The following is a 26,999-nucleotide window of genomic DNA, read 5'->3' as shown; positions in this document are numbered from 1 at the left end:
AGAATTTCACTCCAGATATCCTGTGACTAGCAGTCAGAGGCAGCATTGCCTGAGACCTCACACTGCAGATGCTGCTGCAGCTGTGATCTTGGTATCATTTTTTTGCAGCAGGCTAAGCTTGTCAAGTACACGTAATCTGGGTGGCTGTACTGCCACTCAGAACAAGTGTACCCGCCTCCAGTTGTGAAGCCACTCTTTGTGATAGCAATTAAGTTAAAGTGACATTGAATGATAACCCCAACCCCCCACCCCCAATGCAAGTGTAAGGACTTACCTTAAATGATTCCTCTTGATCCGATCATCTTCTTCGTTCCTTTAGTTTTCAGGAGTCCCTCCAGCTCTGGTGTTGGTCTCTGATCCAGGGCTGACTGCTGTGTCTTCTGTGTTCCACGGAGTCTGTGCGGGTGCACGCTGCCAGACTGCCTGCATTGACTTACCTTGTCTGTATCCTCGTCTCCCGGCCGAAGATCTGGACTGTGCATGTGCCTGCCCCATCATCCTTTGCGGCCGCCTGAGATTTTTCACATCTTCGGACGGGAGCGCGCGGTGGAGACACAGGTAAGTTTTAACCTTTTCAGAACTTTTGCTTTTTTTAATGTTTTTGCATATATCTACTGCTTGCTAACAGTAGATATATGCAAAAACCCACAAGGGTTAAATTGTCCTTTAAGAACAAAATGTTTTAAATGTTTTCTGTTCTGCACTTCTGATATGTGTAAGCTATTCTTAGTGGAATTCTAGGAGATAAGCACAAACCTGGGTGCTTTATTATGACCTCACATTTCATTAAATAATTAAAGGTGAACTCTGTGCAGGTGTAACATACCCCATTAAATGCAGTTATACATTCATTAAAAATCATTAGAAGTATTTTCGAATGCAACTCATGTCCTTATTATAATCTACCTTGGTATCAGGCTCTTGTGATCCCCATGCAATAGAACAACGAGAAGGAGGAAAAGCTGCAAATGAAACAAACACATGAAGATTAACGTCACGTCAGAGTCACACTTTGCAAGAAAAATCCTGCAGTTGAACAAAATAAAATATTATATTATTTTAACACTAGAGGGCAGTATTGTGTAATGATGTGAAAAACAGTGCATGTGAAACCTCTGGAAATGTCTACTACAGGTTTACTGTGGAATACATAGAGAAGAACGCTTGCACAGGCTTACCAGGTAAAAGCTTACTTCATCAGCTATAAACTCAGCTTTAGATAAGACATGTCTTTGAACAATGACCAAGAATTTTTTTTAATTAATTAGTAAATAAATTGATTAAATGCATATTAAAATAAATACAAAATTATAAAAAAAAAAACGATTTCCTCTCTCTCTCTCTCTCTCATGAATGGTACCGGGAATGAAAGTGAGGGGAAATCCAAAATGTTCAGTTGCCACCAGTACAGGAACAGAGGGAAGTGTCTCCAATGGGAATGCTTGTGACAACGGTCTATGAGGGTATTTCCCTTACATTGGACAGATATCTTCTCACCTGTTGAGTCTACAGGACAGGATGTGAAGGGAAATCTTTGTAATGAGACACAGATGGGAAAAATACCCTTCTAAACTCTATCCAATATAAATGTAGCGCTCACCCCCGAAAGAGCCCCTGGATGAATGGGTCTTCCTTAACATGTCTAGGGATTTTTAGCAACCTGGCTGCCCCCATAGCACTTACCGACCCTCTTTGGCAACCGATAAAGCGAGATCCAGACTTTAGATATGATGTTGAAGAAACTTTATTGTAGAACTTCAGGGAGAGAGATTTAGGGGTAGGATCATCCAGGCTGGTGTACACTCCTTTAAGTGGTAGAACAAAGTAGTTGCTGCCATCACAGACTAGGACCTTTAAGCCAAATGTGGCAATCTATGTTTAGAGCACCTGGCTGAGCAGTACTTGAATCAGAAGTGACCAGTCGTCTTCATCCTTGGTATCTGTAGTAGCCGCTGGGTCCCCAGACTCAGGCCCCAGTGTAAGCAAATGGCTAGTCCCCAAGGCTTCAGGCCTAGCCAAATCAGACAGGCAGTAGCAGCCCGTCCAGACATGGCCCGGGGGAGAAAGAGAACCCCACATGGTCCACCCCAAATACTGTATTTGTGTCTTCTCCCAGCATGCACCACTGTCCATGGACCTCTTGGGATTGACCAGAGAGACATAGGGGTCTATTCACTAAGCTGCCGAGGGCAGCCGAGTGAATGACCGATCTGAAGTGAAGTGAGCCGAACACTGTTCGGCTATTCACTTCAGGCTGGTACGGCTTGCTTTGCGTGGCTTCAGGTCGGCCAAACATGCTCAGCATGTTCGGCCAACCTGAAGTGCAGAAGGAGTTTGAGCCGAGCTGAGCCGAACCTCAGGCAGGCTACTTGTAGGTAGGTGCAGTATGGCCAACGGCCACTAGATGCCCCCATGGGGCCCTGGAGATTAAAAAAAAAAAAAGAATTCCCATTGAAAAGCATTGGGACATTACTACTACTACTATGCAGTTCCCCATCAGGTCCATCAGCAGAGGGCGGGTACAATGCTAGTTTACTATTGGCTATTGCAAATTGAAATAGCCAATAGCAATGTCCCAATGCTTTTCAATGGGAATTTCTTTTTTTTCTATTCTGACACCGATCGTGTCAGAATAAAGAAAAAAAAGACACAGCAGTGCTTCTCTCCTGGGCGGCCGTGAGCAGGAGACTTCCGGGGCGCCAGGGAGAGTTAACTGTTTGGAGATCAGTGTCCCTGGTTAGCAGGTAACCAGGGACGCTGATCTCTCTGAAAGTGGCCGGAGCCAGCCGTAAGATCACGGCTGGTTCCGCCCAGCTGTCAGAAGCAGGCTGTCGCTTGGCCAGCTTCGGCTTTCAGCACGGCTCAGCCGAGCCGATGCATATGCGTTCAGCTCGGCTATGATCTTGAGCTGTACGGGCTATTGTGAATAGCCCGTACAGCAGCCCTTTGCAGCCCTGAACTGAAGGGGTCCTGGGGCCGAAGCTAGCCGAAGGATCGTCCGAAGCTACAGTATATCACTGTCACAAACCTAGGCAATTCAAACTGAGCATACAATGGAGAGGTTAGGTCAGTGGCGGACCTAGTAACCAAAGGGCCCTGGTGCAAGATTTTATCTTGGGCCCCCCTCCCAAGACAGAGATGGGGGCTGGCACTGCAGAGCACACCATAGATCCTGCATAGCCCACCTGAGACTCTCTATGGTGGGCTCTGCGGGGCCCCTGGTGGGCTGGTCGTCGGGGTCCCTTTCCCTGTACCTCCTCCCAACTCTTCTTACCTGCTGGGGCCCGGCCTCCTCCACCCCCTCCCGTCATCTCTGCCACCCCTGGTACAGCTGATACCCATGTAAGAGGCCCCCCCGGGCTGGCCAGACCCCTCACATGGGTACCGGCCATACCCCCCTGATGGCGGTATTCTATCAAAGTTTGTGACTACATTAGAATATGTGACCGGTGACGTGGTCACACGTTTTAACGTAATCCCGCCCAGTTTTTTGGCTGTGGAATGTGTGACCGCCAATAGGTGAAGCATTCAAATGCTTTCTCAGCTGTTCCAGGGCAGATCGGCATCGCAGATCGCATGTGCAGGAGAACCGATATTTCCACCCCTGGGTTAGGTTCAGTAAATCCAGGGACATAGTCAGCTATTGTTGTGATAGAGCTAAACCCTAACATTTAGGCATTTAGTTTGTGAAATTGTGCATCACAAGCAATTGCCATGTGTTTTTTTTCCTCATAAAATACTGTTTTCACCTTTTGTCATCCCTTTTTGCATCTGATTTCCTTCATCCTCTTTCAGCCACCTCCTGCCAACATGCATGTTCTTCAGCATCGGCTCCACATTATCAATTTGGATGATAACAAAAGTGGACCATGTCTGCACAATGTGTGTCAGTGCAGCCACTTGAAGTCCACACTAGGGGGTGAATGTGACAAGGTCACAGTTGGGAGACAGTTGTCCCCTTATAACAGGAAGTGCCTCAACAAGAACTTTCAAGGCAGGATCACCGGTTATACTTTTTATGTAATTTCTATTGAATTTTCATAAAAAAAGAAGATAAAACAAAACAGTAGATAAACAACAAGACATTGTGACATGAGAACTTAAGGGTGCAAATCAAAGCATATGAGCAGCAAAGAGAGAAGAAAAGAAGACTTAGAAAACCTTGTGAAAGCAGAACAAAAGAATAGAAATAGAAAAGTCCAGTAAGAAAGGAAAGAGGAGAAAAGAGAACAGAGAAAGAAAAACAGACATCCTGAGGGAGTGGGGCAACCCACCAACCAGTGATTGAAAATTACCAGGAGACTTCAAATGTCAAGAAATCGACAATCTAAATCAGGGGGAAGGTAGCAACTGACCCAGGGGTCACAATTTTTTTTTTTAAATTTGGACTTGCTGTCAAAAACATTTTTTCATTGGAAAATACTCTGTGGCTACAAGACTTGACCTCAGTCGTGTTGGTGTTTGGAGAGTCCTTCCGCCTGCAAATTAGGTTATACTTAAAAATAAAAGGTGCATTTGTAAAAAATATTAAAATAACAGGGGCGTCCCCAGCCATGGTATCACCTGGAGCAGCCACTGGGAAGTCATCAAGCACGCACGTGACATCATCACGCATGTGCGTAATGGCGTCACGCACGCTTACCTGCCAGCAGCCATCTTGGTGCTGGATGCCGGCAAAGAGGGGGGGTTTACCTGCCGGGATAAGGTATGCCACCAGGTTCCCTCCTCCAGGAGAGGTTAGGGATTGGGTTCCAAGCTACTTTAAATGCAGATCTTAACATTTCCTGTAAAGGTTAAACTTGGTCACCTCCCTTTAACCTCCCTATTAGTTATAAGCTTGGGTTTGGACCAAACTCGAGCTCATCTAAACCAGGAAAGAAGCCAACAGTATCAACCCAATCAGTTGTGGTGGGGGAATTTCCCACCCCAAATCTTCACATAAACAAAGGGGCATTATGCTGGTGACATCACTGACCTTATATGGCCACATGGCCATATTTGTCTAATGACATTGACCTAATATGGCCATGTTTACCTAAAGGTTCATGGCAGGGAATGCCCTGGCTGCAGCTAATTGAGTCAACACGGTTGGCTTCCTTCCAGGTTCAGGAGAATTCTAGTTCGGTCCAAGCCGACCCTATTCCCAGTGGGCCCAGTGGGTTCAGTGAAGCCACTCCTTACAAGAAAGCACCAATTGGATGACGAGAAATGTCAGGAGGAGCAGTTTTACAGAAAGAAATTGAGATATACGTATTACGTATTATTTCAGCTGCCTATATCTCTGGGTCTAAAAATCATTTTGACATGCAGTTTTCGCTGAAGGAAACTTCTGCATAAGTATTCTTTACTTTATTTGCTCTCATTAAAATACCTGGGTTTGTGAGAGGTTTATACTAACATTGCATACATTATACGAGTAACAGCATTTCTTTATCATGGAAAAGCTAGCAGGGGTGTCAGTCAAACTCCTATTTATTATAATAATGACCACTGCATAAATATTCCTATTTGGAGTGGGGTTTCTCAGAGAAGATAAGCAGTCTCAGCACATTTAGAAATATAAGGCTGAAGACATTAAGTTGCTAGATCTGGCGAGCAGCATCAACAAGAAGGTCAGTTACTGCTCCAAGGGAGATAGGTTTATTCAGTGGCTGAGAGCTTAATACGCATGTGCACAGACAAGACGCAAAAACATAATAAGCACCACTTCTATCTGCCATCCCTGATTACACACAGACTGATGACTCCTGAAGGAATTGTGGTTGCTGTTGCTGAGAACTTAGAATTTGTAAATAAACATAGCACCATGATTTTCAAATATGTTTACTGCAATACGGGAATGTAAAGCTGAATTAAATGAAAGCTGCCAAAATTACCAGGGCATTGCTAGCTTTGTTGTATAAAAATGCTACTCAAGCTATTCTGTAGTTTAAAGTAATTAAAAGTTGTCTTTCCATTTAAAGCTGATCTCCAGACAAAGGGAAAAAAACACTATACACCCTCCTTCTCCAACCCTTTAGAAGACATTACATTTAAAAAACAAATCGCATGCCTTTTTTCTCCAGATAGTCATACTTTTACTTGTGACATCATCACTGGGTTCTGAGTTCTCTTTAGTGGCAACCTGTAGGAGGTGATGGGCAGACTGTATGAAGGGTGGAGTGATTGAATGGGTAGGTGGAATTATGTTAATTAAGTCATAATTGACAGCTGCATAAGCTGTGACAGGGGAGCAGAGAACTACCCCTATCATTACTGCAGCAACTTGGGCTGGTGGCAGTGGAGACTGGCAGGGGAGACAGTGTTTTGAAGTGCACAGTGAAGTGGGTTAACATGATGATTTTAGGCTGATTGGATGCATTACAAGAGGCTACAAGGGGAGATTAGGCCCTTATTTCTCAAGATTCTGGACCACAGGAACAGTAGAGAAAAATTAAAAGCTTGGAGCATTCCGCTACCAAACTTTTTTTTATTTTATTTTTTTTGCCTGGAGATCAGATTTATATTGTAGGGTTTTATAGCTTTTAAAAATTTTTTTTTTACAACACAGTCCAAGTCCTCATGCTTCTATAATTAGAACAATGCCTTTCACAGAAGTCTATGCAAAGTTTGAGGTGAAATTATATCATCCCCTGCAAAGTCAATAGGCTTGCTGCACCAAAAGGTTACTGCACTTCTAGAAAGATGCCAAGGTTGCAGTGTTCTTTATTTCAACTATGAGAATGGTTACATGATCAGAGTAAAGATAGATTGGATTGAGTAGATGGAAAGGCAGTACAAGTACAACTTAGTTTCAGGTACTTAATTGTACCAGCAACAGGAACGCCACACACTGAAATGAATTGGACATTTTCACTTAGGGGTGAACTCACTTTTGTTGCCAACGGTTTAGACATTAATGATCATAGAGCCGTCTTCCCGGGCAATCAGGAAGCCTTCTTGATTGCCCGGGAAGCCGACTCCATTCTGTTTGGCCGGCTGGATGCTGATTGGCCGGGAAGCCGGCTTCCCACAATCGGCATCAGGGCCGGCCAAACAGATCTGACAATATGTTTACACGACCCGGCACCTAATTCCCCTCACATAGATCTGTATCGCATTCATTAACGTACCAGTCCCTCGGCCAGCGCTCTCCAAGTGGGCAGACAACGCTCTCCAAGATCTCCCTACGTCTCCTGTGTACAGCGCCCACGTGATCGGCGCTCAGCCTGCTACTGTGCATGCGCAGACTGCCCAGCGCTCTCATTCAGAAATCCTGTGCATGCGCAGTAGCAGGCTGAACGCTGATCACGTGAGCGTTGTGCAGTGTGCACACAGGAGACGGCAGATCTGGTCGAGGAACTAAATGCTAAGGATCTATGTGAGGGGAATTAGGTACCTGTAGGGTGGGGGTCGTGTCGCTATATTATCAGATTTGTTTGCCCGGCTCGACACTGATTGGCTGGGAAACCGGCTTCCCGGCCAATTAGCATCAAACCAGCCAGACAACATGGAGCCAGCATTCCGGCTCCATCTTTCCTCGCGGCACTGCCAGTCAGAGGAAATCTTCCTCTGACCGGAAGTTCTAGTATCGGGAAAGGTATCGGAGCACTCGTACTCGATCAAATACTCGGTATCGGCACCGATACCGATACTAGTATTGGTTTGCATGGGATGTAAAAAAATGTGTCAAAATATGTTTCAATTTAAATATGTTTTTGTGCATTACTGCGAGCATTGTGCGTAGTATGAAGGCGACCTTTTAAACGTATATTTTCTCTCCAGTAATCTTTCATGCAATGCTTTATCTCAGTCATCTCCACCCTTCTGTGCTAACCGCTCTTACAATAGAACAGTAATTTAAAACATGGAAAACATTTACTTTCAGTTCTGTGAGCAAGTCAGTATTGTACATTTCAAAATGCATTTAAGTGTTCAGTTCCCTGATCTCCTGTGTACTGTATATCTGCTTCTTGGTTTGACCACCAAACCTTGTAAAATATATAGTAGGAGATTTGGCTTTGGAGAGCTTAGCGTATATCTAAAACCAAAACGGTTTGTTTGGATACGGTACACAAGGTTAAAACCCTCACCAGCCTTTGTTTTATTTTTATATTTTTTTGCTGTCTCATTTGGGAGTATTAACTTCAAGCCTAACTCTGAGCACAACATTTTGCTTTTGAGCCAATTCTTCAATATTCACAAAGAATATAGACTAACTTTATGTGCACCAAATGCATTTGCAAACTCACTTATAATCTTATGATGACATCATCACTGGGCTGTGCAGAGAGCAGAGCTGTAGGAGTGCCTCAGCAAGTCCTCTACAAGCCGGGGGGCAAACATGAGACCAGTCCCCCTACACAATGAGAGAGCAGCAGTGATCAATCTTTTTTACTGGAAAGTCCTACACAGTACAAGTACAGGAGTTGTTTCATGCAGGAATACTGCAAAGATTGGGAGGAAGAACAGAAAGAACACAAGGAGTTAAGTAAGAATACACATGGCCTTTGTACTTAGACAATATTTGTTTAGCCCGGAGTTCAGCTTTAACTTCCTAATGTATAGACAGAGCAGGAAGTTAGAGAAAATCTCTTCAAAACAATGAAAATCCTCTCTAAGACAGCTGTCACCAGAGCAAGTGTGACCATTCTGTTGCAATTCTGGTGGCAACTCAACATTTTGGACTTTCCCATCACTTTCAGTCCTGGTGACAATGATCACTAGGGCACATAGAGAGGGCTTTGGGAACCTGATGAGGCATGCTGGAGAATTCTTTAATATTTTAACCTCTTCCTGTTCTGCCTCTTCCTTTATGGACTTTTGCCCCGTGAGGATGTCAGCTTCGTTATTCTCAATAAGGCTTTGGGACTAGGCACATGGAAAGATGCAGGAATCTCCTGGGAAGAACCCCTGAAGGTGATATCTACTCAAAGAAAAGAACATAAAGTCCAGGGGAAGGAAGCTGCAAGTGTCCCCCACATATGGAAATGTGGGTAGGTATGGCTGAGTGGGAAGCTCTACACAGATACCTTTTTATGTTGTGCTTCCACAAAAGTTTAGATTGAGACACCCCTTGAACTTCATTTAGGGAAATAGTCACCAGCACACTAGTCCAGTGTATCGTCCCGTCTTTATTCAATATGTTTTGCCTGATGAAGGGACCACAGGAGGTTCAGAAATATTTTGCACACGTGATTCCATGACAAATGTCAAATGGAATAAATAAGGGACGATACACTGGACCTCTGGTGTGCTGGTGACTTTTTCCCTAATGCTTTGTACTACACAGTGCCATCCGCTGTTTACATACAACCATTCTGGCGGCTGTAGAGCTGCCCAATCGCTTGTATTATGCGTACGGGTGTGCGCACCCCCCCTTTCCCTCACCGATCCCAAGCTCTGCTGTGCCCGGTGTGGGCCCGGCACCAGCATACCGGCTCTGTCACCGGAGATTAGAGAGAGGTCAGTACACGATCTCCCTCTGAGCTCCTCCCCGTTCTCTGAATGCAGGAAGTGATGTGCCGAGGGCACGTGGCCTGGCCTTTCCTGCCCTGCCAGGCCTGTGCTCGGATCAAGAGTCCGGTTAGGAATTTTAGGGGGGACCCCATGTTTTTTCCACCCATCTTTGGAGGTGGGTTTGCTCCTTAAAATTCCTATCAGACCTTAAGGGTCTGGTATTGTTTGGGAGGGGGAAGCGCACACTTTTTTTTTCCTTTATAAATGTTACTTGTTGCTGCAGCAGGTTCTATCCATCATACAGATGTGCCACTTTACAGGCAGTTTAAGGGGACCCCCCAGGCACGATATTTAAAGGAATTTTTCATTTTTATTGTTTCACTTTAACTCCCACCTGGCCTGCCGTTGTAAAAAAAACGTCCGGCCGGGAGCTCTCTAGATCTAGCCACGCCCCCTCGCACGCACGAGTGGGAAAGTCCCAAAATTTTAAAACAGGCAGTGATGCCTGTCAACATACAAGCTATAGCCGGCGGATCGCTTGTATGGGGTGCCGCTCTGTGTGTCCCCCCCCCACTGTCACGCTGGTCCCGGACTCCGCTATATGCATGGTGCAAGCCCGGGACCAGCATAGTGGCTCTGTGACAAGGGATCAGAGGGAGGTCGGTACACAATCTCCCTCCGGTCCCCTCTCTGTTGTCAGAATGCGGAAGTGATGTATATTACATCACTTCCGCATTCTCGTGTCACTCTCCAGCTTGAGAAGCTGATGAAGCAGATCTCTGCTTCATCAGCTTCTTCAGGGGGGTCCTAGGTGACATGGGTCTTGGAGACCCCTGATGTCTCCATAAAGAGGACCTGTCACTTCTTTTGCTATCACATAGGGGGTTTTGTTTGCGGAAACAAAAAAATTAGTTTCCAAAAAATTTTTCAAGTCACACATAAAAAAGAAAAAAACCCACAAACATTGTTTTTAAAGCCCCCACCCATACATACACGCATGCAAACATGCGTTGGGTGCGCATACGTGCGAAAACGACAATTGCGCCCATTACGCTGCACATGAGAGAGTGGGAGCAATCATTCTAAGGCCATCAATCACTGGTAACACTAAACTGATGAGCGGTAAAAGCTTTTAAAGCGTCGCCTGTGGTTAATTTTGGGTATGGTAGTTTTCCTGCGATTTCGCGGGTGCACACAATTTTAAAGCTTGACATGTTTTGTGTCTATTTACCCGACGTGACCCCGTCTTTTATATTTTACCAAAAAATTGGGTAATAATAATTGTTTCCTAACATAATGTAATTTTTTTCCCCAAAAAAATTTCTGTAATTTTTCCTCAATATAGTAAAAAATAAAAACCCCAGTGGTGATTAAATACCACCAAAAAAAAGCTCTATGTGTCCCCAGTACAGCGCTGCATGACGGAATAAATGTCAGTCAAAGTACCGCAGCGCTGAACACTGAAAAATTGCCTCGCCAGAAAGGGGGTGTAAACACCTGGTCAGCAAGCGCTTAAGCGGTGTTAAAATCACTGCTCCTTTAAAAACTGTATTTTTTTTAAAGTGTTTTTTTTCATTGATACATGTCCCCCAGGGCAGTACCCAAATCTCCATACCGGTGTTATGGCCAATGACTTGCATATAAGGCATCAAAAGGAGGACTTTCATTGAGTTCTAAGTTCGAGTTTGAACTTTTTTCATGTTCTAAAGTTCGAACCTGAACCGAACCAGGTGTAAAAAACACTTTTTCACACAGGGCCATGTGGGTTTGGATTTTAATAATAAAAACCTTCCTTTAAAAAGTGCATGTTGTGTTTACTTGTGTTATCTTTGACTAATATTTACATTTGTTTGATGATGTGAAACATTAAAGTGTGACAAACGTGCAAAACAATGACAAATCAGGAAGGGGGCCAACACTTTTTCACACAACTGTATGTTTAATCCCTATCTGATTTGTTCATATCCAGAAGGGGCTTGTTCCAGCAACCCGGGCTTCCTAATTAGTACTGGGGTGCCCAGACCTCATTACTGTCACAGATACATTTTGGGACTGGAAACTTGGCTGGAAGAATTTCATGGATGTGAACATTTTATAAACACCTATCAGTAGAAGCACTTTACAGAACATTACATATGTTACACACAATCTTTCTGCCAACAAGATCGTATATCGATATCAGTATTTTATTATCCCTGTGTGCATGAACCCTAATATACCACATACAGAAGGAGAAGGATGAATGACACAGGCGGTCAGAGGAGAGGGACGTATGGCACAGGCAGTCAGAGGATCGGGACGTATGACACAGACGGTCAGAGGAGAGGGACGTATGACACAGACGGTCAGAGATGAGGGACGAATGACACAGACGGTCAGAGGAGAGGGACGTATGACACAGGCGGTCAGAGGAGAGAGACGTATGACACAGGCGGTCAGAGGAGAGGGACGTATGGCACAGGCAGTCAGAGGATCGGGACGTATGACACAGACGGTCAGAGGAGAGGGACGTATGACACAGACGGTCAGAGATGAGGGACGAATGACACAGACGGTCAGAGGAGAGGGACGTATGACACAGGCGGTCAGAGGAGAGAGACGTATGACACAGGCGGTCAGAGGAGAGGGACGTATGACACAGGCAGTCAGAAATCGGGATGTATGACACAGACGGTCAGAGGAGAGAGACGTATGACACAGACGGTCAGAGATGAGGGACGTATGACACAGACGGTCAGAGGAGAGGGACGTATGACACAGGCGGTCAGAGGAGAGAGACGTATGACACAGGCGGTCAGAGGAGAGAGACGTATGACACAGGCGGTCAGAGGAGAGAGACGTATGACACAGGCGGTCAGAGGAGAGAGACGTATGACACAGGCGGTCAGAGGAGAGAGACGTATGACACAGGCGGTCAGAGGAGAGAGACGTATGACACAGGCGGTCAGAGGAGAGAGACGTATGACACAGGCGGTCAGAGGAGAGAGACGTATGACACAGGCGGTCAGAGGAGAGAGACGTATGACACAGGCGGTCAGAGGAGAGAGACGTATGACACAGGCGGTCAGAGGAGAGAGACGTATGACACAGGCGGTCAGAGGAGAGAGACGTATGACACAGGCGGTCAGAGGAGAGAGACGTATGACACAGGCGGTCAGAGGAGAGAGACGTATGACACAGGCGGTCAGAGGAGAGAGACGTATGACACAGGCGGTCAGAGGAGAGAGACGTATGACACAGGCGGTCAGAGGAGAGAGACGTATGACACAGGCGGTCAGAGGAGAGAGACGTATGACACAGGCGGTCAGAGGAGAGAGACGTATGACACAGGCGGTCAGAGGAGAGAGACGTATGACACAGGCGGTCAGAGGAGAGAGACGTATGACACAGGCGGTCAGAGGAGAGAGACGTATGACACAGGCGGTCAGAGGAGAGAGACGTATGACACAGGCGGTCAGAGGAGAGAGACGTATGACACAGGCGGTCAGAGGAGAGAGACGTATGACACAGGCGGTCAGAGGAGAGAGACGTATGACACAGGCGGTCAGAGGAGAGAGACGTATGACACAGGCGGTCAGAGGAGAGAGACGTATGACACAGGCGGTCAGAGGAGAGAGACGTATGACACAGGCGGTCAGAGGAGAGAGACGTATGACACAGGCGGTCAGAGGAGAGAGACGTATGACACAGGCGGTCAGAGGAGAGAGACGTATGACACAGGCGGTCAGAGGAGAGAGACGTATGACACAGGCGGTCAGAGGAGAGAGACGTATGACACAGGCGGTCAGAGGAGAGAGACGTATGACACAGGCGGTCAGAGGAGAGAGACGTATGACACAGGCGGTCAGAGGAGAGAGACGTATGACACAGGCGGTCAGAGGAGAGAGACGTATGACACAGGCGGTCAGAGGAGAGAGACGTATGACACAGGCGGTCAGAGGAGAGAGACGTATGACACAGGCGGTCAGAGGAGAGAGACGTATGACACAGGCGGTCAGAGGAGAGAGACGTATGACACAGGCGGTCAGAGGAGAGAGACGTATGACACAGGCGGTCAGAGGAGAGAGACGTATGACACAGGCGGTCAGAGGAGAGAGACGTATGACACAGGCGGTCAGAGGAGAGAGACGTATGACACAGGCGGTCAGAGGAGAGAGACGTATGACACAGGCGGTCAGAGGAGAGAGACGTATGACACAGGCGGTCAGAGGAGAGAGACGTATGACACAGGCGGTCAGAGGAGAGAGACGTATGACACAGGCGGTCAGAGGAGAGAGACGTATGACACAGGCGGTCAGAGGAGAGAGACGTATGACACAGGCGGTCAGAGGAGAGAGACGTATGACACAGGCGGTCAGAGGAGAGAGACGTATGACACAGGCGGTCAGAGGAGAGAGACGTATGACACAGGCGGTCAGAGGAGAGAGACGTATGACACAGGCGGTCAGAGGAGAGAGACGTATGACACAGGCGGTCAGAGGAGAGAGACGTATGACACAGGCGGTCAGAGGAGAGAGACGTATGACACAGGCGGTCAGAGGAGAGAGACGTATGACACAGGCGGTCAGAGGAGAGAGACGTATGACACAGGCGGTCAGAGGAGAGAGACGTATGACACAGGCGGTCAGAGGAGAGAGACGTATGACACAGGCGGTCAGAGGAGAGAGACGTATGACACAGGCGGTCAGAGGAGAGAGACGTATGACACAGGCGGTCAGAGGAGAGAGACGTATGACACAGGCGGTCAGAGGAGAGAGACGTATGACACAGGCGGTCAGAGGAGAGAGACGTATGACACAGGCGGTCAGAGGAGAGGGACGTATGACACAGACGGTCAGAGGAGAGGGAAGTATGACACAGGCGGTCAGAGGAAAGGGACGTATGACACAGACGGTCAGAGGAGAGGGACGTATGATACAGGCGGTCAGAGGAGAGGGACGTATGACCAGAGGAGAGGGACGTATGACACAGGCGGTCAGAGGAGAGGGACGTATGAAACAGGCGGTCAGAGGAGAGGGACGTATGACACAGGCGGTCAGCACTACCGTGCACACGTCGAGGGACAAGCTCCCCACGGTTGCAGTGTGGACCAGTGAACACAATAGGCTGTACAGTGCCCGTCACACAGTAGGGGCACGCAGTAGGGGCCACACAATAGCGGCACACAGTAAGGGAATGCAGTAGGGGGCACGCAGTAGGGGCACACATTAGGGGGCACGCAGTAAGTGCACACAGTAGCGGCACGCAGTAGGGGCACACAGTAGCGGCACGCAGTAGGGGCACACAGTAGCGGCACACAGTAAGGGCACACAGTAGACAACGTAAAGGCACACAGTAGGCACACCACAGCTCTGACAGATGTCAGCGTTCTAACAAATCAGCGTCTTACGGGCGCGGCTTGATGAATCGCTAGGCGGAGCTCTGCGCTCTAGCCGTGATCTGTGACCAATGAAAAAGGCGACGGGGCGTGGTTTCGTGCGAAGGGAGGGCGTGTCGCGGCGCAGCGTCCCCTGTCCCGGAAAGCGTCGTGTGACGTCGGTGCCGCACAGGAGCTGCGGCGGTCGCTGCGGAGAATGGTGTTAATCAAGGAATTGTAAGTGCGGGAGTTGTGCCGTGCCGGGATGCGGGTGTGTGGTGTTCCCGGTTGGGAGGCGGAGACCGGGGGGGACCTGACCTGTGTTTTCGGATAATGGCTGTGTATGTGTGAAGCTGACGTCCAGCTGGCCGCCGGTGGTCTCAGTGCCGCCATCTGAGATAGGGGGTAAGACGTGCGGCCTGGGGAAGGCAGTGTTTGCGGGGAGCCGTACCGAGGGAGGGGGGCCCACTGTGCCGGCCGGTCTCTGGCTCTCTTCCATCACTGACTCTGCACTGTGATTCACCTGGCTGGCGTCATCACACTGACAGCGAGGCTGTACGGGGTGATCAGAGACATGGACGGTGTGTGTATTGTTGTGTGTCATCATTTCACAATGTGGTCTCTCACTGTCTTGTCTGAGGGTTCAGTGAAAGCCCAACACGAGTCTAAACTGATTGAAATGTGTGCATGGGGGGAGGGTTAGTACTTCTGCCATGTTATTATTGCTGAGTCCCGATTGGGGAGAAGTACTGTCATGTCCTGTAGTGGTGTCACTAGAACAGGAAGTGGTCACCTTTCACTTGTAGGCTAACAGAGCAATACTTGTTGTGGTGTCACCAGGACAGGGAGTAAAGGAAATCCTCACCAATGAGGGCGCACCATACACTTGGCACAAGTTCAGGTTTTTACCTTCTCCTTTAGAAGTCTTGGCAGAAATTGGGTTTTACCTTCAGCTATAGCGGAACTGATAGAAATACTAGCTGCTTATTTATACCGATCTCTCAGAGGAAAGTTATAGGTCAGAGACTTAGTCATCAAAGCCAATTGGATCAGCATGATGGCCAGGAGAGGTCAGCAGAGGCAGCTGCCATGTATTTAAGGTTGAAATATTGTTTTTCTTTTTTAGTTTGGGGTAGAGCAAGAACTGGTTCTAATCCTACGTTTAGTTTTTGCTGTCTGTTCAGTGTCAATCAATTTCTTCTCTCCATACTTGTTTCAGGTCAGAGACTCAGACAGCATTGAAGCCAAGGCATCAGCATGACAGACAGGGAACTAACATTCTCTAAGGACAAGGCAGCCTTGTGTCTTTCTCATGACAGGGTCCCTTTAAAAGCACCCCATCCCCGGGTCTTACACTTGGCTCTCCTTGCTCCTCCATGGATCTTTGATCAGTCCACCGGGGCTGCACAGCCACCACCTCAGGTGTCTCCTGACCACACTCTTCTTCTTTGCACATGTATGCTGCAATCTCCATTCATTCCTATAGGAAGGCCGTTCACTGTCGAGGAAGAGAAATGTAGTCCAGCCAGGGGACTTCTGTAACGGTAGCTGTGGGGCTCCCACGTGTAAAGCCCGTGACACACTGCATGTGAAGCTGTGCAGAGCCAAGCTGCTAGGCACAGAGGTTTGAATGCAGTGTGTGAGTGGAGCGTGGCCAGATAAAGACTGCATCTTCAGCCAATCGACTCGCACATAACAACCAAATGGACTTCGCATTGTGATGCAGGTGTTTATAGGGAGCTGATGTGCCAGAGTGAAAATAACATGACACACTGCACGTGAAGGTCCACGCACCACTGCTTTGCATGCAGTGTGTCACAGTCTTAAGTGTAAGACTTTCATGATAACTATACAGGGATGCACTGCAGGGTTTAGTCCAAGGCCCACAATTGAGAGGATGCAGTGCAAGATTCAGTCCAGGGAGCTAGGCCCACAATTGAGAGGATGCAGTGCAAGGTTCAGTCCAGGGACCAAGGCCCACAATTGAGAGAATGCAGTGCAAGGTTCGGTCCAGGGAGCTAGGCCCACAATTGAGAGGATGCACTGTAAGGTTCAGTCCAGGGACCAAGGCCCACAATTGAGAGGCTGCAGTGCAAGATTCAGTCCAGGGACCAAGGCCCACAATTGAGAGGATGCACTGCAAGATTCTGTCCATGGATCAAGGCCCACAGTTGATGGGATGTACTGCAAGATTCAGTCCAGGGACTAAGGCCCACAATTGAGAGGATGCAGTGCAAGATTCAGTCGAGGGACCAAGGCCCACAATTGAGAGGATGCAGTGCAGGGTTCAGTCCAGGGACTAAGGCCCACAATTGAGAGGATGCAGTGCAGGGTTCAGTCCAGGGACCAAGGCCCACAATTGAGAGGATGCAGTGCAGGGTTCAGTCCAGGGAACTAGGCCCACAATTGAGAGGATGCAGTGCAGGGTTCAGTCCAGGGACCAAGGCCCACAATTGAGAGGATGCGCTGTAGGGGTCAGTCCAGGGAGCTAGGCCCACAATTGAGAGTATTGGTAGAAGAGTGTAGTCTGCCATTGTAAATGACAGTTCCAGCTTGTCTCGCTGATCTAGGGCCCTCATAAATAGGCAGGCAGATTGTGAGTTTTGACTTCACTCACTTTCCTGATGGAAATGCTTGTTCAGGATCCTTGACATTGCCTTAAAGCTAGAGATGGCCAGATAGTTAGCATTTTCAGAAGTAATGTAGAAAGAATTCTGGAGGATCACTAATGGCAGATTACATTTATCCCCAAGCACAGGTTTCTTTTATCAATGCCAGATTACCTAGCTGTGGTCTCATGCCTTTTGCTTGTGGTCTCGTGTCTCTTGCTGTGATGTTGCCAAAAGGCAAGTATAGGGGTGGTGGCGGTGGGGGGCAGGAGACGAGGAACGGGGCCATATTTGAGCAGGTAATTCCATTTTCCCAAATTACCTGGGAAAGTGAACTTACCCTTTAATGCACATTGTGCCTGTAGGAGAGAGCTGCTGCCTGGCTACCACAATATATGGCACACAGTGGAATGGCGGCAGCACAAAGTGTCCTACACGTACGTTTATTTGCATGCAGATGGTGGGGGCGGCAGGGTTGTGTTTGTGTGTATATTTATGTATATGTATATATATCAGGGGTGTGGAAATAAAAAAAACAAAAAAAAAAACTACTTCTCCAAGGGCTAAAGGGGGGCCCAAATCTACTTGTCCTTCATGACAATCTACTTGTCCCAATACAAAAAAATAGTTTTAATCAAAACTAGGGATGCACCAGTACCGGTTTTTCGGTATCAAGTACGAGTACCGATTTTTTTGCTTTCAGATCTCGCCGACACTGAATACTAATTGGGGTTTCGGGCAGAAACGATCGCCGCTGCTCAAATTGATCAAGTGGTCTGATCAGATCACTTGTACTAAACGAGCGGTGGCGGCTCCACAATGTACATTTAGCTCTGCTTGTCCGGAGCTGGGCTAAATGTACATAAAAACTGTTCGCCCCGGCGCCCGAAACTGCATGTCCCGTGCGTCGGGCGATAGGAATTCCACACTTTAATTCTATAATATTTTACTTTAATTTTTTTCACTTAATTTTATTCCTATCACACAGGGGCTTACAAGCCCTATGTGATAGTTTGGAGGTGACAGGTTCTCTTTATGGAACACAGAACAGATCTTCTGTGCAGTTTCTGACAGCTGATATAGGTGGCGCTGTGATTACACCTCTCCGGTCTCGCTGATCACAGAGAGCGGAGAACGGACATTCTTCGCTCTGCTCCCCGCTCTCTATCCTGAGCTCATTTGCTGTGGTCCCGGGTCCCCCAGAAGTGGGAACCCCCGAAAACCATGGCGGAGGGGCAAGATCACTCCTCGTTTTATACATGTACTAAATGAGCGGCGGCTCCCCCGATCTACATTTAGCCCTGCTAGCCCGCAGCAGGGCTAAATGTAGAAGAAAACTACCCGCCTGGCGATACCTATTCCACATCCCTGAACCATCATGACAGGTTCCCTTAAAGTAAACCCATTGTATCCAGGGTTTCTTTGTATCTCCTATACTTTGTTACTAAGACTTCTTTGTGGTGCCCTGTTCATCAGCTGTATACCATATTTCAGGGTTTGGGAGAGCATGTGACTTTCCCTTTCACCTATGGTACAGTGCATTGTGCCTAAGTGGGCAATTGTTAGGCCCAAGCACTGTCCTTTTTAAATGTGGTGGGGTATCCTTAGCTCTGTGTAAGCTTTGACAAACACTGACATGAAGCTTTCACATTGCTTTCCACTTGTAGATGTGTCCGGAGCAGATATGGGCAAGGTGCAATAAATAACCTGAATGGGCACAGTGACTGTTCCACTTGAAAAATGTGGTCCTGGCGCCTTCTTCCGCTCTAGATTACTATTGGCGTCTTTACACCGGAGCGTCCCATTATTAAGTAGTCCCAACATTAAGTATAGCACATAATACCTGTATAATTTGGTTAATCACTAACAGGGCAGGTACTACTTAGTGGCAATGTTGTAGTAAAAACAAAATGAGCTTGCAGCATTTAAGCCACAATTTTACACATGGAACTATTAAAGGGAATCTCTCAGCCTTTTCCAGTCTTAAAGTTCTAAGAGCCAGCTAATCAGATGAGCATCCGGTTCATCCAGCATTTACAAAGCAGTTAAAGAGAGCCTGTCACCAACTTGAACCATTGCAGGTAAAAGCTCAAAAAAATCTATTTTTTAAAATGCTTACCTGTAATGTTCCTCCTTTCCATAAATGTTTTTATTTACTTCAAATATGACCACTCCAGGAAGTCCTACCACACCCCCCTCCCTCCTCTTACGTCATAGCCCTCTCCTCTAATGGTTGTGTCTAATTACTGTCTATGCTGGCCCAGCACCTTTGTACTTCCCATCTCCTCCTTACATAACCTTTTTATATACCTGCTGGGAGAGGAGCAAAAGGAAATACTATAGACCATCTTGTCTTGAATTGAATTGTGATTTGTAATGTCTTCCTTGTATTGTAAAGCGCTGCGCAAACTGTTGGTGCTGTATAAATCCTGTATAATAATAATACTATAGAACGGGGGTAGCCAAACTTTGGCCCTCCAGCTGTGGTTAAACTGCAAATCCCATTAGGCGTTGCAAGATTCTGGCTGCTGCATACATGACTCCCAGAGGCAGACGTATAATGGGATTTGTGGTTACACCACCGCTGGAGGGCTGAAGTTTGGCTACTCCTGTTGTATAGTGGCATTTGAATGACATTCTAAAGCAGTGGTTCTCAACCTGTGTAACCCCAGGACCCACATTTGTTCTTGGTCATTAAGTCGCGACCCAAGTCGCACTGCAATGGAACGCACAGCATTGCAGTACTGCGTGTTCCAGTGCGGGCGATTGAACTCTGGGTGGGAGGTGCGTTTGGGATGCCATTCAAAAGATCCGCCCACTCTCCATACCTTACGAGAGCTGGAGTGGATCCTCAGCCTGGGGTCCAGTGTGGGCTGCTGTGTTTTGACAGACCTCTATCCATGCATGCATTGCTTGTACACCCTGTAGAGGTGAAGGGAGCCAGATTGTGACGTCACTCCGGTCCAGGCACCTCTACAGGACACACATGGGAGTGGGTACGTACGGATGCAGCTCCCTCACGGCCATAGCACCAGTCCATCCCACCTCAAGCAGACACTCGACATCAGGCAGCAGATTTTGAAAGGCTTCTTGGCAAGAGAACAACAGGAGGAGCTCACCTAGCATAGTGGAAGGCACACGGCGACCCAATGAACACAAGGTCGCGACCCACTTTTGAGTCACGACCCACCAGTTGAGAACCAAGGTTCTAAAGTATTCCAGTTCCCCAGTCAGCTGGGCCTGCTGACTTCACATCCAAGATGGTGGCGGCTTTGGGATGTTTTGATGCCTCACAAAGTAGGCTTTTTCCCAAAATGCATCAGATGTGAACAGGGCCGTAGAAATAAATGGGATTTTTTTTTTGGACATATTTTTTTAGTGTTTTCTAGGGCACAAAAAGTGCTACAAAACACTCCAAAGGGTATTTATCAAATCTGGAGCAGACAAAAACTGGAGCAGCTGTGCATGTTAACCAATCAGCTTCTCTCTACAGCGTGTTCAGTTAGGCCTCATTCACACGAGAAAAAGCTGGCACGTACAGCTGCTTGCACGGCCATATCGGGCAGCTCCCGGGAAGGACAAGGGCTACGTGTGATTAGTACGCAGGTTCGTACGGGTGCGGGTGTCCCGTCTCGGAAGCAGAAAAACGATGTACCCTTGGTGTGAATTCCCTCTTGCACACACAAGTAAATAACCTGTTTCCCCGAAATAAGACCTAGTACTATTTTTGGGAATTGCTAAAATATAAGACCTACCCCGAAAATAAGACCTAGTTGTGACCATTCCCAGGGCCAGCGGTGACATAAGGGTGAACTTGAGCCACTGGAGAGGCAGGAGAGAATCAGTGGTGCCAACGAAGTCAGCTCTAGAGGAGGCAAGGCGGCAGCAGAGGGAGCAGAGCCGCATAAGCCGATGCCTCCTCTATAGCGCCAGCTCCTGTCAGAGGCGGAGTGATACCAAATGCACTCCGCCTGTGAGGAATCGATAGTGAAAGCGCGCTTCGCTCATTCTGGCCAGCTATTGGTTAGCAAATTGCTCTTGGAAAGGTACGGCACCCCTGATTGCCCTGATCACCATATTTCTGTACATGAATACATGTAGACTTCTCTACATGAATAAGTGTGGATTGTTGTACATTAAAAATAAGACCTACCCGAAAATAAGACCTTGTGTGTTTTTTTTTGAGCCCCAAAAAATATAAGACAGTGTCATATTTTCGGGGAAACGTGGTATGTCATTTATCTTCCAATTGTTTTTTTTTATAAATGTTACTATGCCGGGAGATGCTTTCTTACATACTTGGTTTTGGCACACATCCACTTTCTTACTTTATAAAGCACAATCTGATTTCCAGGAAACCTTCCTCGGTGCACAACTTTATCAGCAATGTCAGCTAGACTTTTCCCAGTGATGGTTTTATTTTCTTTAACAGGGTGTTGGTAATGTCACTACAGTGTTTGTATAGAGACCTGCTGAACGCTAATCTCCAGGTTTATGACCCAACCCAGAGTTTTCATGTATCAGACACACAATCCAATCCGTGCTGGCTTCCTGCTGTGGAAACCACAAATACATGCAGAATACCCAAGGGCTCAGTAAGTCGGTGTTAGACATTTTCCATTTTAAAGTAATATTCCAGTGTGTGTGGGGACTTCTAATAAAGATTTCCAGCAGTAGGTGGTTGGCATACATAACAATGAGTTGACTGGTTACACCAGCTTTTATCTTGTATGCAAAATATAAAATGTGCTGGCAAGAAGACATGAGCAAGCATGGTTAAAACTGGATATTTACTCCAAAGCTGGGATTATCTACTCAAGAAGTGCACAAGGAAATAAATGTCATTACACGTGGTAGACATTCTGAGATCAGCATTTTATTAAAGTGACATTAAACCCTCAGATTGTTTAACATAAACAATACTGTAATGTGCGCCTTACTGTAATCCATGGTAGTTTCCCTTCTCTTTGCTGCTCTTCCTTTTAAATCTGTATCTCTTCTCATGCTTGGGGAGAACTTCCCTTTGCAGCTGAGTGCCTCTTCCTGTAGTGCTGGCTCAGGTTGTGAACCTACACACAGACACCATGTATCCATTTCAGAGACAATGCAGTCTGCTGCAAAACAGAAGTTCTGCCCAGCATGAGAAGAGATACAGATTTAAAAGGAAGAGCAGCAAAGAGAAGGGAAACAACCATGGATTACAGTAAGGCACACATTACAGTATTGTTTTATGTTAAAAAATCTGAGGGTTTAATGTCACTTTAAGTTAGGCGTGCACTTTCCTAGCATCCTGTTTCAGCTGTTTATGTTTTAGTGTATTCAGCAAAGGAAGACCATATCTGATCGGGATGTGTCGATACCGGGTTTTTCAGTATCGAGTGCCAATATTTTTTTTGTGTAATGACTTGCTGCCGGCTTCCTGATTAGCCGGGAAGACAGCTCTTTGCGCCCTCCTCACCAGGTGATGAGGAAGCTTGGAGCCGACTTTCTGGCCAATCAGAAAGCCGGAGGCGGGTAATGACTCGCTCCCCTTCCCTGGCTTCCTGATTGGCCGGGAAGCCAGCTCCAAGCGCCCTGGTGACGAGGGAGCATGGAGCCGGCTTCCCGGTCAATCGGTAAGCTGGGCGACGTGTAATGACTCGAGTACTCACCCAAATACTCGTTATAGGCACAGATTCTAGTATCGGTGCATCCCTAATATCTGACAGGTTGCCATGGGTTACAGTGCTTTTCAGAGCCCAGTTTCAGTAACAGGGCATTTTTGGTGATGCCACTAAATGCCACCAATCCAGAATTGAACTTTTGGACAAAAGTAACTGAGGCTAAAAATACCCTCAATGGCTAACTGCTGTGGGAATCGTGGCTCTCCAGGCACAATGGTCTTCTGTCTGATAACTATTTCTTGCAGCTACTTCTATGTGCGACATCCTGAAAACCTGACATAGCTTAGAGCAGAATTGGGGAATCTCATTTTGCATTGTTGCATTTTTCTGTCTGGTTCAGACCTGCTCCGTATAGAATAATGAGGCGTGGAACAGCTAAAGGGAAAGTTGTTTTTACAGACCGGTTGCAGAGGGAGCACAATATTAGGCTGTAAACATTAAAAAAAAACAAAACCCAGTGCCTTTTAATCTCATGCTTGACATGACCTTACCTTTGGATAAATAAACTCTAAAGAATGATACCTGTAGAAGATGACTGTGAATACTTACCTCTCCCACTGTCCATACTGCCACAATGCCACTCTGTTCATGAGAAATTTTCATGTGAAGAAGAAAACTGAGAAACTGATCCCGAGAGTGTTGTTCCCTGCAGTCCTTAGTGGTGCCTCCTGCTGCCTCGTCATTCCTGTGTCTTGTAATGCATGGAGGTAAAGTGGCAGCTTGGGCAGTGAGGTGACATGCCCAAGGTAAGAGCCAGCACTTATGGTGCCTGCCACCAGCCTGACATTTTTCTTTTCTTTCTTCTTTCTCTACATCTTATAGCGTATCTAAACCCCGAATCAGAAATTAAATATATTGCGATGCACAAGTCCTTAGATGTTGCTTTAGGTTTATTGTTCAAGTTTTTTCCCCTTTACTTTCGCCTGGTAACCGTGCAAATAACAAACTTCCTGCCCTAGAGTGGCTCCGTTCACCTCACTCTGTCTCTATGGTGGGAGCCATGATTGCCACTAGGCTGCTTACCTGCTTGCCTAATTTTGGACTACAATCCCATTTTTCTTTAATTTGAGAAGAAGGGGGGGGGGGGTGGTTTACAAAAGAAAAAGTGACAAGGACACTGCATTTGTGGCAAGATCAACAGGTATTTTATATATTTGAAAAAGTAAATTGCACCAGCGACTGTTCGTGACACAGCCCAAGTACACTCATGAGGCAGCTCCCTCTGGTCAGGGTAAACCGGCAAATCTTTTTGCTGCTGTGGGTCTGCTGGCACCTGTGGTTCCATTAGCATGTGCTCTCCACTTGCTGCACTGTGTTAGCAGCTATAATTTGTTTTTGTATTTTATATATTTGCCTAACATGTTCTTCACCTGGAAAAATGAAACGCAATTCATCCACCACAATAAATGTATGTTCTTGGATTGAGATTCTTTTCTCTGTGTATTCGAAAGCTATTTTATATTATCTTTAAAACTGCTCTAAACAGCAAAGGGTTAAATGCTTGTTAAATCTAGGGATGGAGAAAGAAAGTGTAATACTCGCCTCCTTCCTCTGGCAGACTTCTGTCTGTGTGGTTGGTCCCCCTAAGATTCTTCTGTAAGGCACTCTGGCCGGCGGTCTCACTCTGATGGCATCACATACAATACAGGGCCAATAGCCTGCATTGTACGTGGGGACAGCGGAGGCTCCTCCACAACCTGGACCATTGGAGAGAAGAGGTATGTGCCCAAAATCTACCCATGCAAGGAATAAGATAAGCATTATGCCTTATTCCTCTGCAGCTAAACCTAACAAGCATTTAACCCTTGTAGTCCAGGGGTAGGGGCGGTTGGCGAATGCCCACTGCAGTGGTAGTTTTTGTCTAATTCCTTGAGTTCAGCTTTAATATCTGACTTTTACACTAAGAGTTTATGCAATGTGATCATGATACATCAATAGGCCTCTAGCATGTGTTCCAAGGACACCTGTGATGAGAGACATATTTGAGCTGCCACTGCTGACCTCTGTAGCATCGGTAATGAGTCATTGATCTAGTAGAATATGTGGACAGCAATGTGAAAATTCCTGATCTGCATACTTGCACTGAGTCAGAAATGTTTGGAGCCAGTGAATCAGCTAGACAACCAGGACTCTAGCATTAGAAGATCATCAATGGTAGCCTGTTTTTCTGAAGGATGGTGGCATGGTTACCAGATAAGGAAGGTGCATGGCTGATCTCAGGAGTATACATTCAAGTACCCTAACTATTACCAAAAATGTATCTTATTTATGTATCACCTAGCTGTAGATCCTCAAATCACCTTTGACTACATGACACTGTCCTTCCTTCTAGAGCAGTGGTTTTCAACCTTTCTAGGGCCGGGAGCCCTTGGTAACATTTGCCAAGTTGTGGTGACCCCAACGGTAAAATTTAGGGTTGACGCGGCTGCTGCAGCGACATCTGACGGCGTGGCAGTAGAACTGACACTGCTGCGCTAGGAGAGGGCTGAGGAGGCCTCTCACCTAGCACAGCAGAAATCGCACAGCGACCCACAGGTTGAGAACCGCTGCTGTAACAGCTAAAATGGCAAACCATATAACGCAAGCCGAGGGTGTCAGCTTTTATTATTAATAATGATAATAATGATGATAATCTAATAGCTATCTAATAGTGGGAGACTTCTGGCGACCCCTGGCAAATTGTCATTCGACCCCCGAAGGGGTCCCGACCCACAGGTTGAGAACCACTGTTCTAGAGGGGGGTTACTTTTGTTCCTCATGGTCCCTGTGTGTGTTGTTGCTCCAAGCTCGCTCCTGTGATGGACTACAATCTTAATACAAATTGGTAAAATAAATATGAGATTGTAATCCATCGCAGGAGTGAGCTTGGAGCAACAACAAACACCGGGACCATGGGGAACAAAAGTAGCCCCCCTCCAGAAGGAAGGACAGTGTCAGCACCAATTCAGAGATGATTTGAGGATATACAGCGGAGTGATACACAAATAAGATACATTTTTAGTTAAGGTATTTGTAAGATGTAACTCCTGAGTGTAGTGTCACTTTAAAGGCTGGTCATAGTTTAATGAGCAAGCAGATGACACAGAACATCATGGGATAAATAGCTGGGTCACCATCCTGGCAACTTACTGTACTGGGTTATGTGAATACAAGTGGAACTAAAAATACAGTACACTCCCCATTATCCAGCATTCAAATAACCAGTACTCTCAAGCAACTGGAAACAATTTTTGAGGATGTAATAATTTCCACGGTTGTTTTTTTATTTAATTTTTTTCCGTTTATGCCGGTTGTTTGATAGGTGTGCACACTAAAAAAAATTTAGTTGGCAGCTAAATTTATTTAGTTAATGAAAATCTGTTTTACATGTTGCCGCTGGTCAGCACCTAGATTCTGCAGCTGAATGTAAACAATGGGCACTTTTCTCTCGGGTCCACTCCTGTGCTCATTTAAAGCAGGGAGTGGGCGGGTGCGATAGCCAGCCTGCTATTGCAATTCGAAATAGCCAATAGCAGGCTGGCTATTGCACCCGCCTACTGTTTTAGGGAGTGGTGTGGGGTAATGTGGTTAAATGAGACTTAATCGTAACTCTCAAGCAACTAGAAACTACAGTTATCGGACATCTACCAATTCCAGTGGGTGCTGGAAAACTGGGAGCTACTGTACATTGATGGGGTTGACATTTTCTCATGGGTTTCAGCTTTTTTAGCGAGCCCTTTTTTTTTGTGTTTAAAATTACAGTTTAATATATTGAGTAGTCTCTTTTCGATCTACCTCAGCTTTGGTCCCGTCTCTGTGTGGGTGTGTTTCCTTGAATATAATTATTTATGGGCTGTTATTATTTATGGGTAATTTAAGGAATAACGAAAGAGATAATGCTCCGAAATTGTACTCAATCAGAGCAGAAACCTCCCATCACACAACCACCCATTC

General features: G+C 46.6%; 1 protein-coding gene across 2 annotated transcripts in view; it reads left to right on the top strand.

The window, feature by feature from the left end:
* The first annotated feature begins 14,842 nt into the window (after window positions 1-14,842).
* Window positions 14,843-26,999, top strand: part of PITPNB (phosphatidylinositol transfer protein beta) — a 54,993-nt gene continuing 42,836 nt past the window's right edge. The window contains exon 1 of one of the 2 annotated variants that reach the window (XM_018557777.1): window positions 14,843-15,031. In XM_018557777.1, coding sequence (XP_018413279.1) covers window positions 15,012-15,031 — 20 coding nt within the window. In that variant the 5' untranslated portion in view covers window positions 14,843-15,011. The remainder of the gene's footprint in view (window positions 15,032-26,999) is intronic. The other variant, XM_018557778.1, reaches the window with a different exon arrangement.

This window comes from Nanorana parkeri, unplaced genomic scaffold (genome assembly GCF_000935625.1).
Source record: "Nanorana parkeri isolate BGI_ZX_2015 unplaced genomic scaffold, ASM93562v1 scaffold302, whole genome shotgun sequence".
NCBI lineage: Eukaryota > Metazoa > Chordata > Amphibia > Anura > Dicroglossidae > Nanorana > Nanorana parkeri.
Note: the sequence above shows the minus strand (reverse complement) of the source record. Positions and strands in the feature narration are given on the sequence as shown.